The following is an 18,798-nucleotide window of genomic DNA, read 5'->3' as shown; positions in this document are numbered from 1 at the left end:
TATCTCTGAAGCAGACGACTTCTCAAAAATTGTAGACCAGTGTAATTATTTAACTCTATTTGTGTTATGTATAAACATACACACAGAGTAATTACTTTCACTTGCTTATGGGGTGGAATCCATCTGGTATAGCTATTGTATAGCACTGTCTTGCACGATTACAGGCAAGAATGGAATAATACTTCAACCATTTTAAACAGGGCAATTTTTTTTTAGACCATCAGAATTTAATTATTTAAGCTGTAATTTGGCCTGGATACCAAAGCCCTTGCAAAACAGTTCCATGGAGATTTGTGACAAGCACAAATGATCAGGACATCAGTTTTACACCTCATTCAAAAGAGATTACACAGAATTGGTCCAAACACTGGTGCTAAACCACAGATTTTTTTCCTATCCTGATCTAAAACATGTTATAATACTTTACATTGTCTAACTTCATTCAACTATTAAAGGCACTGCTATAGGTCCACAAGTTCTTCGTATCTTTAGAAACTCTAACACCGCTATATTTCAATAGCACTGGTACATTCCAATTAACTAGTTTACTCCTTCCCCTTACGTTCCAACATGCGTTAGTCCCTTTACACAAAAATCTGAATTCATGTCTGGTAGTTTCTTATAGCTGCATGATTAAACCTACTCAAGTAGTTTCAAGCAGTAAACTCTCCCTTAAGGCATACTGTTCCAAAGTAGATGACAAATACAATAAAAAGAACCCTGAGGATCTGCACAGCTCAAATGGCAAACTTTACCAGCAATAAAAAATATAACAAATACCTATATGGCTAATAGACATCATGTGCTGTGCCAGTCTCAGATTTTACAAGTGTATTTTTGTTAGTTAAAAACAACTTTCCTTAAACCTTTTCTACTTGGGTGTATTCCCTGGACTTCTAGACAGTGAAACTTCCTAATAAAAATAATCTATATCTGGATGGCATCTATGGGTAAAACAGCAATAGTGTTACACTTTATGGCAGGTGGAACTTTTGGAGCTCCTTGTGAGAACATGCTGTATCCGGAAATGGATGCGAGACATGCACATTAAACTCAATTGAGTTACAGGGTTTAGGGTTCAAACATTAATATTTAGCAAGAATGACTTCCTGCCCTCCCATCATATTCAGCTGTGTAATAATGGGAGAGGCACTCTCTACTATCCCTCCCTGTCACATCCTGTGGAACAGCAAGATAATCTGGTAACACTGCCATTAGTTCAAAGCATTTCTGGAGAGTGGAGGACTAGGCTGCAGATTCAGTACCTGATAGGAGTTTATTGTTTTTTAAATGTCACTTAAATTCTCTCATATATATACACACACAGTATATACCCGTGCTCTTATACAACAAAAAACAGGGTATATACTCAATAGAGCCAGGATTTCACGTAGAGCTGTTTATTGAGGAGGGTTTTTGTTTGTTTTTAATATTGTTACGCAGAGCAATAACTTTGGACCATAATTTACCACGCAAAATGTATGCATATTTGGGGCTGCAATTAGGGCTTAAGGAAACTTTTTAATATCTCTCCTCTCTCTCTGACACACAAGCGTGCCAGCATACACACATGATTCTCCCTACTCATGAGAGTTTTGAGGAGGGAGAAGAGAAGATGGTGTATCGCCTCTATGCTGCACTAAACACATTGACAGGGTGTGGGAGATAGCTGGAAGATTTTTAACTGCTCGAGAATCTCTAAATTTGTGTGTGCCAACATTCTATTACAGATGTTTTTTTCTTTGTTAAAAAGTAAGGACTCATTCACCAACCCTGAAAGTGAATGAAGTTTTGTGTTTGGGTTATGCACTGCATGTCCGGCTTCCCTTAGAAAAGATACTAGTCTTAAAATTATCAATTTAGGCGCACAGATCACAAAGTGGAAAAGTATTCATTAATATTATTATTAATATTTACAACTCTAGTGCTGCATACGTTTGCTTCCTGCAGCACTTTATATTATTCCTTTCTTCGTAACTGGTGAAGTCCAGGCTTTATTTTAAAGAATCCCTGAATCTGTATTTAGTTGAGAGAGGTACACGTTAATCCCCCTGAGTAAGGAAGGCATGGAAGCTGCTTTTAGGATAGCAGCTAGAATCTAGGTAAAAAACATCCAGTATATGTAAGTTACCACAGAAAGTCTGAGTATGCCATCTTTGCAGAGTTAGCTAATGCCTAAGAAATCCAAAAATAATTGGTTTGGAAAAAGATTTATACTGGCAATAGATCCTGTGATCACATCCTTTATGATGTGAAGAGGACTAAGCAAACCCTGTATTCTAGCAAATACTGTTCTCTCAGAATAGTCCTTGCTGTAATTTGCTGGTGCCAGTTTACAAAGGATGACATTTACCCCCTGAAATATTACAACTTGGCAAGATGGTCTTTTCCCATTGTGGCTCCCATACCGTGCTCCAGAATCTTAGCTTTCATAACACAATACGCTTGTAACCTTGATGTTTACCAAGAAAATTTCAAAATGTAAACCAATGTAATGAAGCCTTCCTAATTCTACAGACAAAAACAGTTTGAAGGAAAATGTGAACTTTCCCCATTTATCAATGGGATGTTAACTTCAAAACCTAACGATGAACACCTAAGGCCCCCTTTACACTGCTTGAAAATAAAATGGATGTAAATATGATTTACTCACACTGTGAGGACTGTGCAATGTAAAGATGTTAGTGTAAATGAGACTCTGACCCCAAGTGTCAATAATGTAAACTTCCACTGTTGAGCAAGCAGAGAGAGGAAACAAAGAGAGGCTACTATGCAGATCCTCAGAATGCAGCCTATTCCAAGTACCACTTCATGTCAGAGAGGTCCAACCTAGGGCTGTGGCCAGGGCCTGTGAGAGCACTATCATCTTGTTTTCAAACGCATAACAGCATGAGACTCACCATGTTTTTGGCAAAACAACGAGGAGACCGGTGGCACCTTAAAGACTAACAAATTTATTTGGGCATAAGCTTTCATGCACTTCTTCAGATGCATTTTTTACCCACAAAAGCTTATGCCCAAACAAATTTGTTAGTCTTTAAGGTGCCACCGGACCTCATTGTTTTTGTGGATACAGACTAACACGGCTACCCCTCAGATACTTGACACCATGTTTTTGAGGTGGATAAAGAAAATGTTATTCTTCCTCAGGCCTGGGCCTCTCCCACTAACCCACCCTGCAACGTAGCGTTTACACATTCTCACTCTCCTGGATACATGGTGTAAACTGGGTTGCACAAGACTCTCCACAGAGCACAAGACTCAAGAACAGGAAAAGGCCAATCAAGCTGTCATTAATGCCCATTTAAAATAAATTAATCACTGAAGGTTAAAAATAGGTCAATAGAGCAGCTAGAGTTTTAGTGGCCATCACCAAGACTGACCAAGGTTTCATACCTAAATTGGCATAAAAATATGTATTTTTAAAAATTCAATTAATTTACCAACTTCCTTTTCTTCTTTTCATTTCACTTTCCTTTCTTGCTACTATGTCTAGATTTATCTAATTCTCAGTCTTGCTTATTTTGCAAGATCCTCTTTCTCCTCTCTCTTCCTAGATGATTTAATTTTCTAATTTTGCCTCTCATCTGATTCTCTAGAGTTTTCTTTTTCTGTTTAATGAATTGTCGTTATTTACTCTGAATTATACTGCATTCCAGTTGGTCAAATTTCTTCCTTCGGTTATTTTCCCACATTTCCGTGCCTGTATTAGTAATGTGTTTTCTTTCTTCATCTCCATCATCACCTTATTCTCTCTACCCATCATATCCCACTTTGTGAGATGGACCTCAACCTCTTCCCTTCCTCATTCCATCTGGTTTCTCCCAATTCTACTTCTTTCTTCCAAAACTACAGTATTACTTCATTCGCAGCTCCACCCTATTTTATTCTCTCCATACACTCTTCTGTGCTCACTGTTGCTGGGGCCCATTCCCTTGTCCTTGGGCTGAGGCCTTACTTCTGTCTCCCCTCTGTGGTAAGAGAGGAAGCTGGCAAGAGGCTGCTCTTCTGCCCATAAGGGAGTCACCAAGGATCTTCTCTGCTGTCCTCCAAGACTGTGGGGGACTAGAAAGGGGAATAGAATTACTGATGGTAGGGAGTTGCCAAAGGTATCGCTCAGTGCTCATTCTGCACGTTTAAGCTGACAGATTTCCATGGGCTAGCATCTCACTATAAGATGAATATAACAACCACCATACTGACTCAGAACAATCGTCCACCTAGCCAAGTATCCCGTCTTCCGACTGTGGCCAGTGCCAGATGCTGCAGAAGGAATAAATGGAACAGGGCTATTTCAAGTGATCCATCCCGTCGTCCAGTCCCGGCTTCCAGCAGTTGGAAGTTTAGCGACACCCGGAGCATGAGGCTGCATCCCTGACCATCTTGGCTAATAGCGAAGAGCTATCCTCCATCAATGTATGTAATACTTTTTTGAACCCCGGTTATACTTTTGGCTTTCAGAACATCCCATGGCAACGAGTACCACAGATTGACTGTGCATTGTGTGAAGATGTACTTCCTTTTGTTTGCTTTAAACCTGCTGCCTATTAATTTCATCAGATGACCCCAGTTCTTGTTTTATATGAAAGAGTAAATAATATTTCCCTATTCACTTTCTCCAGTCATGATTTTATAGATCTCTATCATCACTCGTCTTAGCTGTCTCTTTTCCAAGATGAATGGCTCCTAACATTGTTCGCTTTTTTGACTGCCACTGAACATTGAGCAGATATTTTCAGAGAACTATCCACAATGACTCCAAGATCTCATTATTGAGTGGTAACAACTAATTTAAACACCATCATTTTGAATGTATAGTTGGGATTATGTTCTCCAATGTGCATTACTTTGCACTTACCAACACTGAATTTCCTCTGCCATTTTGTTGCCAAGAAACCCAATTTAGTGAGATCCATTTGTAATTCTTTGCAGACAGTTTAAGACTTAATTATCTTGTGTAGTTTTGTATCGTCTGCAAAGTTTGAAGAATGGCACGAGGGGGAACCACAGAACCACTTCTTGCTCTCCCGTTTAGTGCTCTGGGTGCATCACACCACCAAATGTAAAGGTTAGCACAAGGCGGCAGTCATGAAGGGGAGCACCAATCCCAAAGGCCAAATTGAGAGAGAGCTTCTACAAGAACAGCAATTGTACTTCCTAACCGCCTTTCCCTCACCAAAATTTTATCCCAGACATCACTTTCTTAATTTGACATCTCACAAAGCTCTCCTTCAGGAAGAGATAGGTACACCTCTTGAATTTGTTATGATTAGCTTCAATTGTATTCCCTAGTACTTTTTTCCAGTCAATATATTTATTACTCTTCACATGCAATAAACTCTACTTAAATTCCCTATTTATTTCGAGCTTGCACTAAAATTTTAGGATTTTAAAAAAATAATGTTTAGGCACAGGCACTGGTCTCAAAGCGCAGCAAGACAGAAAGCTGACTTTTTATAAATAAAAAATCACTTCCTGATTCATACTTGGCTCTTCCTTGGATTGAACTAATATATGATACTAAATATGAAGCACTCCCAATAAGGTGTCCATAATAATCTTGGACAGAAGAGAAATTTTGGCCTTCAGAAAAAGAATAAACCATAATGCATCCAGTTACTAGGCTATGTAACAGTTATGGCAATTTCCTGCAATATTCTGGACACACTGTACTGAACGAAGTGTAAGTATTTTAGGAATTCATTGTATTAAAAATGCAAATGTTTATGTATCAATGTGGGATTGTATGGAGCTTCTTTAGGAAGAAAACAGGATTAATGCAATCTCTGGGTAGTACTGTGAGCTTCAAAAGACTATGTTGAACAATATAGTAGGCATGTATGATCTTTTGGACAATACATATGAAGTGGAATTCTTAGGATGTACTTGGGAGGAGGGGATTGCAAACTCCTACATAAGGACTCAGCCTTTGATGCTTCATCCTGAGGGGGACATCTTTTGACTGCTGATCACCTATTACATGAGGACAGTTCAAAGACAAATTGTATAAAAGAATAACTGACTCATTAACAAGGGTTCTTGTTCTGAGCTGAAGCTGTGATGAATTTATAACCACAGGAAAAAAACCTTGTGTGAGCTAGGGTGATCTCTGGTAAGATTATTGATGTGTGTGTAGGTTCTTTTATTGTTTTCTCTGTAATGCTTTTCACCTTAAGAATAAATGTGCTTGCTTAGAAAAAGCTGTGTGAAGAGCTTAACTGTGGCAACTGCAGTGTGTACCATCTTCTGAGGAGAAAAGTAAAGCAGGCCAGAGTAGGCTGCATGACTTTGCTAGGGAGAACACAGTATAGGAAATACTCCAGTAAGGAGGGTGGGTGAGGTGGGTTTCAGCTGAAAAGAGGTGATGGCTCCGGAGCTGGAAGCCTAGAGTGAGTGCCCTCACAACACTGCAAATGGGGAATAAAGGTGCAGTTGCGCTGAACTGACATGTTAATCTTGAATTTGTTGTATTACTTTGATGATGTCTTTTATTCACGGACTTTAGTGTTGCTATACTGTATTTAGTCTACTGTATAAGAGCATACTGCAAACTGATTTACAGCCCAAGGACCAGAAGATTTAAAGTTCCTAGGTTACCAGGAGTAACTAAGTTTTATTTCAGACACCTGGGTTCTCCAGGCTTGCTCATATCAGAATTACACACAGATTGATACTGCTTTCACCACCACTAAAAATACAGTACTGTGACTGCTCTTTACAAAAAGGCCAGAGAGCGAGAGTGCGCGCATGTGTGCACTTATACCACATTTCTGAAGATTTTAGGGATAGTTTCCTTAAGAATAAGAAGGGTCTCTCCAGCCTCATTCATTTATGCAGTTGGTCTTTTCTTTTTGTCCAGTTCACAGTGAAAATCCTACCTCCTACTTGTCAAGTATCAGGAGGTAGCCGTGTTAGTCTGTATCTACAAAAACAACAAGGAGTCTGGTGGCACCTTAAAGACTAACAGATTTATTTGGGCATAAGCTTTCGTGAGTAAAAACCTCACTTCTTCGGATGCATAGAGTGAAAGTTACAGATGCAGGCATTATATACTGACACATGGAGAGCAGGGAGTTACTTCGTTATTCACGTTAATACATTAATTCAGCAGTTATTTTCAGTGCACCACCACTTCTTGATAACGCCAATAAAGCTTGAATGAAAACAGTACTGAAATAGTGTACCAAAGCAGTGAGGTATCACCTACATCAGAAGCTCAATCATATACTGGAAAGCTCAAAGCAACACACTTCAGAGGCTATCTGAAACCAAAGCCACCTCTATTTAGCAAGAGCACAAATTCTTCTATTAAAAAGTGGTAATATTGTTTAGTTTAAAATGCTATGACATACTGTAGCAGTTCCAGTTTAGTATGAGTAATGACTGATCAGATGGGCTGTACTGCAAGGGAAGCTGAAAGTGTGTATGTAAAAAGGTGAAGTAATTTCAACAGCCTCTCTTCTCAGCAACTTTAATTAACGCAGAGTACAGCACCTGGAAAGACTACCACAGAAAGTAATTAATATTCTAGGACTTCTGTCTTCAATGCAGTAAACTAAGGACATTTCTAGCAAACAAAACTTGACGGCTACAGCCTATCCTAGGTCTGAACCTAGCTGAAAATTTTTCAGAAAATTGCCATGAGAGCAAAGCTAATTACATGCAAAATACTAATTCTCTGGGGAAATCCTAGGCAGCCAGCCAGAATTGCTGGTTTTGTACCTTCTATCTCCAAAGGATCAGCTGTGCAAATACATCTGTTCTGAAGCAGATACTTTTTATACCCTAATTTCCCTTCCAGCTAATATTTAAAAAAAAATAATTGGCTGTGCCTGGTACCAAAAGCATGTTCAAGCGAATACCAAATCCAGTATGAGCAGTCTCTTCTCTATAGGCTGCTCTGTCTCAAATGTAATGCTTTGTTCATTTAACTTCCTACAGGGTAGGAAGATTTCATTGTCGCTATTCAAGTTTCTGAAGCGAACTCTTTAACCACATTTTAATACCCATGAACAGGGGCAACTTATAAACTGCAGACAGAGTTGACCAGTCTCATGGGTTGAAATGGTGAAATATATTCATGATTCAAAGATACATTAATGGAGCAATCAATTCTGTTAACAATTCTGAGAAAATTTGAAATGTCAGAGATACATATAATTTGAGAAACAGAAACTAATAAAAAAATTAATCTGATATTTGATTTGGAAAAAAACACTCTGCTAGAGAGAGAAAACTATCAGAAATTTGATTTCCGAAGTTTTATTGGGACCTGTTAAGATCCAAGATAGCAAATGTAGGATGTGGGAGGAAAAGGGAACTAAAAACACAAAAACTCAGCGGTATGACAGACTGCACTATAATTTGGCTACATAGTTACTTTGACAAGGCCACCATTTGACCTCTCCCCTGGGTTTGGAAATCTGGTGTCTCATATTCGTAACTAGGCTTCTCCCACATACAATTTTTTGCTATGTCCCATCATATCTGCCTGTGTATTTCACGTAAGTTATTTCCTCCTTATTCATTCTATCCCTAAACCCTTGTGCATGCCTTGGTCTTCTGTAGTCTGGGTTACTTTAACCACCTTATCTGTATCTTTCCCCACCCTTCCAGCCTAAATAAAGATGAAGTCATCTTACTTTCCCATTTTTATTACTTTACACCCTTCCTTGAATCCCCAGTTTTCACTATTAGAGTCAGGCTCCTTCCTCTACATGATGTCTTGTCTCCTTTGCCCCAAACATAGCCATTCTTTTTTTCTCTGTCACCACTGTGAAAATCCTTGCCCGCACCTTGGTTATATTTTACCTTCAATAAATATAATTTATATCCATCCTCCAAGTATTAGACGTGTTCAGATCACAAGAGAATCAAGGTATGAAATTCAGGAGTTTTGAGATTCTGAATGGTACTACTCTATGGAACTGAACACAGAATGTCTTTCTTTGGGGAAAGAAAGGGGAAGAGTTGGAAAGTGTCACTGCTTATATTCAGGGAAACCTTGTACAAACAGATTAGTCAGTTAGAGTATGACGTAAAGCAAGACCAAAACTCCTACGACAGGAAGTTCCATAGCTGGCAACGACTGACAATAGACCAACTTAAGATCTGGCAAGTTTTGTCATGGATACCGCCAGCTGCTTAGTATCCACTAACTACAGAATTCTTGGAGTGATGCTGCAGGAGAGAGACAGCTGTTCAGAGTAGTTTGGCCTTATCCTGTTTATGGCTCTGTGGCAGGGTGACGACTCACCAGTGCTGGCGCCTCCCACTGGTTGCTCCAGGAATTAGCTCGTCAGCTGTGGAGCGCCCTCGACACATGGGGTCTCGCCTGTTGCCTGCTCTGCTGCTTTGGGACCCGAGTTGTTCCCCGCTTGGCGGTGCCCTCTTCAGGACACTGCCCTCCGGCAGTTCCCACTACTCCAGTCTCACCCCTTCCGTGTGTGTGTGTGTGTGTGTGTGTGTGTGTGTGTGTGTGTGTGTTAACAGCAGTCCTTCAGCTTGCACCTGCCTCGCCACAACCCCAAAGTCTAGCCCCTCATTTCAGGAGCAGGTTGCAGTCTGTCTCGGCCCCACTCCTCTGTGGCCAGGTGCAGTGCAATGGGGTAAGCGGGGGACCCTGGCCCACCCGCTACTCTGGGTCCCGACCCAGGGACCCTCTAGCGGCAGCCTCTCTCTGCCCTCCTTCACTCCCCTCTTGTTCGCCTAACTTCCCTTTGGCCCCGTGCACCTTCTCGACCCTTTGTAGCAGGGGTTGCAGCCTGGCAGGCAACTGGGCCGGAGCTCTCCTCTGCTCCCCCGAGCCCGGCCAGCACTGCTCTGTCCAAGGTGCTACCTCCTTACCGCAGGAGCCAGTCCTCCTCCCTTGCTAGTCAGGGAGTGACTGCCTTCTCCCTTGCTAGGCAGCTTTTATATAGGGCCCAGCCCGGCCCTGATTGGCTCTCCACAGGCCTTTGCTGATTGGATGCTGGCTTGCGCAGCCTCTCTGGGCTGTTCCAGCCCTTTTTCTCAGGGGGTGGGGCAGCCGCCCCACCACAGGCTCTTATAAGGACAACAGCCTTACACTGAATGAGGACCTATTGAGGCATGAGCACAGACCAGTGTGATATGTCATCTGCTTTTCCACTGTGAACAAGTTGCAGAAACTGCACAGCTTTTCCTATTAGCCTCAGGAATTATGTGGCAATCCAGCCTTGAGTCAACAAAACACAAATTCATCATCACACTTATCTTATCGAGGTTAAATGGACTGTCAACTTGCAATCTAATCAGTTAAATGTTGGTGTGTTTATAATTACATTTTGCTATTAAAAGCAATCATATTTGTTGTGTGAAAGGTACACACATACACAGGAAATTGCCTAGACAAAGGGAAAGTGAAACAGAATGGGGGAAAAGTGCTGTCAAATGCACAAAGCAATGTAAGAGGGAGAATTTTTACCCTCTAATCATTGTTTTTTGTCATAATCTTACCTGTTTCTTAAATGTTAACCCCTTTCAGAGAGTAATGTGATTTTTAAACTGGCAGTTTTCCCTTTATAATTGTGAGCTGACTATTATTCAATCATTCCACTACCTCTTTTCCAATCTTGTCCATTTATTTCTTGTCTTTTTTTCCTGTCTAATAGATTGATATACATCAGAAGGGATTTGAGTATTGTTTTTTGCATGTTTGTGTTACTTGTAAATAACATGTCAAACAGATAGAAATGCATAAATAACTTATAAAAACAGCTTTACTATGCAAAGATTGGGCATCATGCTATGTTTTGGGTATCTCTGATAGAGAACATTTGAATGAACATCCACTATATGAATTAAATCTCCTTTACTTGCAATGTGTTCCCTGTTTTCACATTTAATAAAAATGTTATCTAAAAACAAGAGTTTTCTTGTAAGTTCCATTTCCTACCCAGCATTACAGACATTTTAATATTATAAACTATGAATATGCTTTATTTATAAAAAAATAAATAAAGGCAACAGCTGTGCCTCAGTGCAGAATACTCCCAAACCAATGTTTTGGTCATCTAGCATTTTCTAATATAGCCAGAATAAAATTTGACACTGTGTTGTGTTTTATTTAATGTAGACTGACCACCACGGGTGTTTAGATTGGCTGCAAGCACTAGGCTTTCCTGAAATGAAACCCTTTTAGCTCTCTAGTTACCACAGAAATCCCAGATTTTAGATAGTTAATTGAGAATTAAACCACAACTAACATGATTTTTTTACATTTGATGGTGGTGAAAGCCCCTTGAGAATATATATATATTAAATAAATGCAACACAGGAATTAGCTACTTATATTAGAAGAGAAGAGGCTTGCTACGTCAAACCTCTGAAGCACATTTTAGCTTTTGGACATCCTATAATTTTCCAACTATTACGTAAAGTAGGAAACTGTTGAGACGGTTTTTCAGTGCTTCCTGACTGCAGGAATCAAAGAGCTTTAACAATCTCTCTTCATGGATTTCAGAAAAATATTCAAAATGAAGTTGTTTCATACTTCAGTCTGCGTCGTGGTTTTGAAGAGGAAGAAAGTTACTGTGGAACTGAGGAGGATTACCACCTGTATCTACAAAGATCCAACTGGGGGAAAAAAGAAAATGAAGCTGATTCATTTGAAAAAAATCTCAACCCAGGTATGCTGGCTACTGAAGTAAATAAAAATATGAAATCTAATACCATAAACATCTGTTGATTCACTCAAATAACACAAAGGCTTTATTATATGACACGGGGGGAAAAACTACATTAAAAGAATAGTATGGATTCAAAGTGGAGCATTAATGTGTCAGGAAATACCAGAATTAAAGTCAGCCCCCTTGTGCATATGCATTATGATATGATCTATGATCCACACTATTCTTTTCCCCCACATGACTCCTGCCTCATTCAGTGCAGAGGATGGATGATGATCACAGAATGAGCAACTATTCAATATCTTGTTCTATCCTTGTTCGGTGTGTGGCCTGATAACTTATTCACTGCCAACTATTTAAACCTTTCTCTGAAGAAAAAAATATTATCAAGGGCTTTTCTATGCTGCTCATTACTATAGAATCTGTGTGCTTCACAATACTCCTGTGAGGATCGGGGCTGGTATTATGCTCATTTTTCAGATGGGGAACTGAGGCACAGAGACAATAAGGCTGAAGTATCCCCTAATTTTGGGTGCCCAATTTGAAATACCTAGGACCTGATTTTTCAGAGTATTCATCACTTTAAAGCACTTCATATGTTCAAATCACAGACCCCATTGACTTCAGTTGCAGCTGTGACTTGTCAACACTTCTGCAAATCAGAGTCCAGGCTCTCACATCAGGCATCCAGAAAGTTAGGAACACAGAATTAGTGAGCAGCTGACCACCTGTGAAAAGTTTGGTTTAAGTGAGTTGCCCAGCATCACATGGGAACTCTGTGGCAAAGGCCAGGGATAGAATCCAATTCTCCATGACAGCCTCACCAAACTTGTGGGGAGGATGTTAAACTAGCTTCAAAGGGGGCAGGTCACAAAATCGCTCTGGTAAACATAAAAACGGTGACCTTGACAAATGGCTGGAAGTTGTGGAGAAATTAAAAATTACAACAGGGTCACACAGGAGCAACAAGAGTGTGGGTGTGTGTGTGAGAGAGAGAGAGAAATAATCTGCTCAACATCATAAATGTCTATAAATGCAGGGAGTATGGAGTATAAACAGGAAGAACTAGAAGTTGTATACAAGCTTAAGTATTAGTTAACTGGCATCACAGATTGGGGAGGGGATAAATTCAATCAAGACACATTCAAAGTACTACACTTATGAAGGAAAAATCAAATGCAAAACGTATTAAACACAAATGTAGTTTTGTCTTTCTCACACAGAATCCCACATGAGTCTGGTTATAACTGGTCCAATATTCCTCATAACACATGCTGTAATTTTCCTTTTGTCCAATCCAGCTTGCCCTTTCTAATAAGAATTCTCTTGCTTCAAAGGCTCCCTTTGCGAACAGTGTCACAATGTTATTATGATTTCACACTCCCAGTCAAAGGAAGAAACACCTTGGTGAAACCAAAAAATATTTGCAAAAAGAACAGGAGTACTTGTGGCACCTTAGAGACTAACAAATATTTTTCAATTAATCATCCAAATGGCTGCTAGGCTTCCTTACCCAGAGTACCACAGGACAAAAAAGTTGAAGTATCAACCTAGAAACAAAATCTTCAGCTTTCTCTGCTACATCACCCTGCATACACACAATTCCTGCTGGGCATGCTGCACACCCAAGTAACACATAAGGCTTTCCTGTTATAGCCAACCATATTGTTGCACAAGCTGAACAACCCAGGAAGAGAAAAGAAAAGAGAAGAGAAGAACAAGGAGCTGGATGGAAAATCAATGAAGTGGGAAAAATAAAGTGCTTTCCAACAGCATAGTATACCATTACAGAGAATTTTTTCCCCACCAATTGATTTCTCAACAGTTCTACTGCTTATAATACATTCTGATCAATGTAGACGTTACCTAGCTATTTACTGCATCTGTGATGAGGCACTTTGACTCATAACTTACATTTAATTCTCTATTCTAAATGAAGAGGTTCAAAAGGCCTCTTTTAAAGGACAAACCACCTTTTCCAATAAATCTATTTGCTTCTGAGCACAGACTTTATGTATCAGCCTAATTTGGGAATGAAATCAATTGCCCCCAATCAAGAAGTCAAGAGACACAGCTATTCATTCCTAGACTGATATTACATATAATAGAATCCTGTGGGGATTGGAACATTAAACACCACACCCACTTATCCAGGAATACACCAAATAAAGATAATCCCTCTCTTTTCTAGAGGGTGAAATATCTCATTCACATTGAAAAAACTTGCTTTTCCTAAGCCCCAATAAAATTAATAAAAAGTTACAGGCAGCCTCCCATACTGCCCTGGATTTCCTAAAAAGGGTATCATTCATTTGGAAAACCAGATCCTGCCCTTACATATAAAGGTTTTTTCAAACAACTATGCAGAAAAAAATTTAAACAGGACCCAAAATAGTTGCGGCTGAAGTCTAATGATTAGGCTCCTTACAGGCTACTTATAAAGCTGAACAACTAGACAAAGAAATAAGCCTAATCTCCCAAGTCTCATAGTACAATTTTTAAAACGCTGAGAAAGAAAAACTTAGCATTCTACATAGCTAACTGGTATTGTGAGTGGCAAAAATTGTCACCATAGTTAAGCAGCTGAACTTAAATTTTCTCTCCATGCAGAGCAAGACCCTGTTCTCCTTTTAAATTTTTTTCTTCTAAATTTCTGAGGCACAGTTTAGCACAGTGTCAAGGCTTGCTCCAGCACAACATCTAACTCGGTTTATTTTAATAGGACATAACTTGTCTTAATGGCTTCCAAATATCCCATTGCTTCTCCACTTCACATGCAAGATGCTGAGCAGCTTCACTCTGGGTCCTCAGAAGTCTTGGAATACAAGTTTTACCCATAGACTTCTACATCCAATAAGTCTTATCCAAGAATAGATAAAAATTCGAAGGCACTGAATGAAACCGTTAAAAAAAAAAATCTTATCTTACACAGCATTTTTTACTAAAAAAATATGAAGTGCTGCAATGAGGCCAACAACTGGAACGTAAAACGCATTCTCACTTACCTTTGTGATTAAAGATACCCTCCATCTCCATGCTGCTTCTAGAGTGGGCAATGCAGAGCGACCCACAAGGAACTAGCCCTTCTGCAGCAGGGGATCGATCTGTGGTTCGTACCAGACACCAGTCGGGCTTGTCATGTGGCCTCTCTAGAACCTCCACTGTCTGACCACGGCGGATTGTTAGCTCATTGCTGTTGCATGCTGTGAAGTCATGGATGACCACAGTCAACTCGCAGCCACCTGACAACTGTGGAAAGAGAGAAAACAAGGGATGGATGGGTGCTGCACTGCAGTTTTTTAAACACACACCACTGCTTATTTAGGATTTCTGACAAGATATATTTTTGTCTTTGAAATTTACAATATGGCTATGTTTTCTGGTTGGTTTTTTTTAATGGCACCATATTAAAATGTATTAGCTTTAAAGAAACTTTGTCAGTTTTGAAGATTTACTGCAAACCCCCATCTCTCCTTCACTTCAGATTCACTATGCGGAATGATTCCAAGAGCTGTGAATGATAGCTTGCATTTGGATGTAGCTTTCTCCCAAGGGTATCTTGAGAAAACTAAAGACAAAAAGCAGACTCACCACTCCACACAAGACAGCAAGGGAAACCTACTATTTTCTCCCACTGAAACCAGGATCAGGTGGAGCCCTGCAAGTCTTAGTACAGTAACTAGACACACAACTAAAGCCCATAAAGGTATGTTAGCCATCACAGTAGGTCTTTTGTGCATTATTTGATCCTGGGCTTAGTGCAGAGACAGCTAAAGCAAGAGAGGAAGGGATTTTACCTTCCCACTGCAATGTGGAGTGTTTTAGAAAAGTGAAGACCTTTCTTGGCTCACCTTAGACAACCCTTCTAATCGGTAACCTCTGCGAAAGCAGGAGATGGTGGTGGTGGTAGTGGTGGTGATGGGGTGTGTGTATGTGTTCATCAGCCAGCCCTCTCATCGCCCTCCTCCTCACCCCAGGGGTCCGAGGTAGCAGCTACCCAGGACACAGTGTACAGGTGTGTGGTGGTTGGGGGTGGCAGGAAGCCAAAGACACCACTATTAAATATGAGGCCCTGTGACTCGGTGGAAGTGAAGAGGAATTGCAACTGGGAGCGGGAGGAAGACAAACTGGCTGAGAAAAGGAAGTTCAACACTTTTCTGCAACTGCTCACCACCTCCCTCCAGGTTCTCCAGTCACCAAACACCTCAAATCCAGTCTCTGAATAGGTGGGTCAAAATTTTACCATGGACTTTTCACATATCTTAAGCATAGGGATCCTTGCACACCAATTCTTGAGATAACCAACTATTTTAGGATCCTTTGTGATACAGACCCAAAAATAGCTGTATTTCAAGATTTTTAACTCTCTCCTTTCTAACCCTACCCAACTTCAGACTCGTACAGATATGCATGTGAACTGTTGCTGGCAAAAGCCAGCATGCCTCACTAGTTTTTTTCTAAGCACTTAATTACAATTATTTTGATCCAGATTAACTATGCTCTACTGGTTCACCTTGTTTGAGATTAACTTAAAGCATGTGGATAAACATACTGAAGTTCCCTAGTTGCACCACAGCTTCCTTAAGTACCTTTAACTTGATTTTAATTTCTAATAGTAATATTACAGCAGCAGTGTTCTAGTTGGGCTATTTTTTCTTCTGGTGTATGAGTACTATTGTTACAACACAATCTACTAGAACAGAACAGATTAATGTTTCATCTGATCTGGTATGCAACTTCCAATAGTAGAAAACATCAAACATTTTAGACACAAAATCCCCATATTTCATGGGGCTAATTGTGCAATACCATGGGGGAATGTTTCTTCCAGTTTATACTCAGATTAATAAAGACAGCTATTCCCTTATAGGTCTTATCCTAGAAAATGTAACTGCAGAGGTTATTACACAAACATTTTATAATCTTTAACCTCGCTTACCTAATTTTGCTACAACTAAAATTTCCTTTTTATCCTGATACCAGTAAGTCCTGTGTACTTTAGACACAGGCCTAAATACATATCTGGATTATTACTTATAAATGAGTTTTAATCAAATTTCTTGGGCTGAAAGGCAAGATAGAAATTTTCTTCTCCAGGATAATGCTCTGTCACCAAGTAAGAATTTGAAAAGTCTTTGCCAAGCAACTCATGACACCACAGACAGACTAATTCCATTCTTCCTTCCCAATCTCTGCCACATCCACAGGACATACCTCCTGACAGACAGCCTGCTGAACTGCAGAGCTTTCCCATGACCACTGCCTGCCAATCTTGTTAACTAATCCTGGTTGCATGTGCGCGTGGAGTGATTTTTCTTGGGAGGGAAAGAAAAACCTTATGTTTCTCATAATTAAGGAAAGTACAGCAGCCTGCAACCCCTCCCCCATCCCCCCGGGTTTTGGCTAGAAATTAATCACACAGCTTCTACTTCATCTTTCAAGACAGTCCCAGCTCTCAAGTTATGAGGTGCACAGCTTCAAAACATGCTACCTTCTCACTCATTAAAAATATCTTGCTACCCTTCCCCCTCTTCCTTTGCATTATATTAGCTTTTAGTCCACCTAAAGTCATGCCAAAGGGGAAAAAGTCAAGAGCCTTCCCTTGGTTTCTGGCACTGATTTATGTTATAGCCCTCTTCAAACCAAGTCTGAAACAATTGAAAACATGTGTATGCCTGAAGGGGTCTGAGAAAAAGTCCACAGAGTCTGACTTCATAAGGTGTCAAATGCAAGGCTCCAAACTTTTTCTCATGAAAAGCACATTCCCTCTTCCCCACTACCCTAAGCATAGGTCAGTAACAAGTTTCACCACTTTTGGAAACCATGCATCTTGTCAAGACAACCGATCTGAATACCTATAGCTTTCTGCTTTCATACAGATGTTCCTTAATTAATGGAAGTTAGCTAACAACAGATTTCATTTTCCCTAAATATTTGAACTGGTGAGAGTCTTAGGACAGAAGAGTATAACAAACAGAGATAATATGGATTACCTATGTGGGAACCAACAAACAATAGTATTGGTTAGCTGTCCCCTTCATCTTAACTACAGTAACTCCCCACTTAACGTCCTTTCTATTAATGTTGTTTCAATCTTACGTCCCTGCTCAATTACAGAACATGCTCCATTTAAAGTTGTGCAATGCTTTGCTATAATGTTGTTTGGCTGCCTGCTTTGTCCACAGCTGGCAGCCCCGCTATCAGGCTTCCCCCACCCCCAGTGCCTCCCGCCTGGAGGCAGACCCCGCGGATCAGCGCCTTCACCCTCCTCCCCCCGGCAATCAGCTGGCTTGCAGCATTCAGGAGGGAGGGGGGAGCCTGCGCGCCGTGTCCTCGCTCCTCCCTCCTGAATGCTGCAAGCCAGCTGATTGCCGCGGGCAGGAGGCAGGGGAGGGAGGGGGAGGAGCGAGGATGCGGTGTGCGGAGTAAAGGGGGAGGAGGTGGGGGGAGAAGAGGCGGGTTAAAGGTGGGGGTTTGGGGGAAGCGGTGGAGTGGGCGGGCTGAGGGTTGAGCCCCCTCCCCCTGGTGCTTGCAGAGGAGGGGAAGCTGCCGCTGCTGCTGCGCAATATGCTTCTCCTAGCCTACGGCACCTTCAGCCTCCTGCCTGCCTCATTGTCTCCAGTGCCAGTGGGGTGTGCCTGTGTGGGGTAAGGCAGGGGCACCTTCCAACTTTAGTACTGTACTGTCTGGCCAAAAAAAAAAAAAAATGTCCCTGGAATCTAACCCCCCCCATTTACATTCATTCTTATGGGGAAATTGGATTTGCTTAACATCGTTTCACTTAAAGTTGCATTTTTCAGGAACATAACTACAACGTTAAATGAGGAGTTACTGTATTCAACAACACTCACGCCCACAACACAACCTGTGCATTAGACTCTAAGGGTATAGCTATACTGCAATAAAACACCTGTGGCTGGCCTCTGCTGGCTCACGGGGCTTAAACTATGGCAGTGGTTCCCAAAGTGGGGTTCGCAAACCCCTGGGGGTTCGCAGGACATTTCAGGGGGTTCGCAAGAAAAATTTCATTAATGGCGGCCAGAGGACTCTGCTGGGACCCAGTTGCAGGGCAGACAGCCCGAGCCCCAGGGAGAGCGGGGCCGGGCAGTTTGAGCAGGCAGCCCGAGCCCTCCCCTGTCAGCCAGGGAGC

The 18,798-nt window shown here is 40.9% G+C and overlaps 1 protein-coding gene across 1 annotated transcript in view; it reads right to left on the bottom strand.

Moving 5' to 3' along the window:
• Positions 1 to 18,798, bottom strand: part of TRIO (trio Rho guanine nucleotide exchange factor) — a 307,445-nt gene that overhangs the window by 88,738 nt on the left and 199,909 nt on the right. The window contains exon 33 of the mRNA XM_029913308.1: positions 14,654 to 14,897. Coding sequence (XP_029769168.1) covers positions 14,654 to 14,897 — 244 coding nt within the window. The remainder of the gene's footprint in view (positions 1 to 14,653; positions 14,898 to 18,798) is intronic.

This window comes from Terrapene carolina, unplaced genomic scaffold (genome assembly GCF_002925995.2).
Source record: "Terrapene carolina triunguis isolate 2854851 unplaced genomic scaffold, T_m_triunguis-2.0 Scaffold580, whole genome shotgun sequence".
In the NCBI taxonomy this organism is placed as follows: domain Eukaryota; kingdom Metazoa; phylum Chordata; order Testudines; family Emydidae; genus Terrapene; species Terrapene triunguis.
Note: the sequence above shows the minus strand (reverse complement) of the source record. Positions and strands in the feature narration are given on the sequence as shown.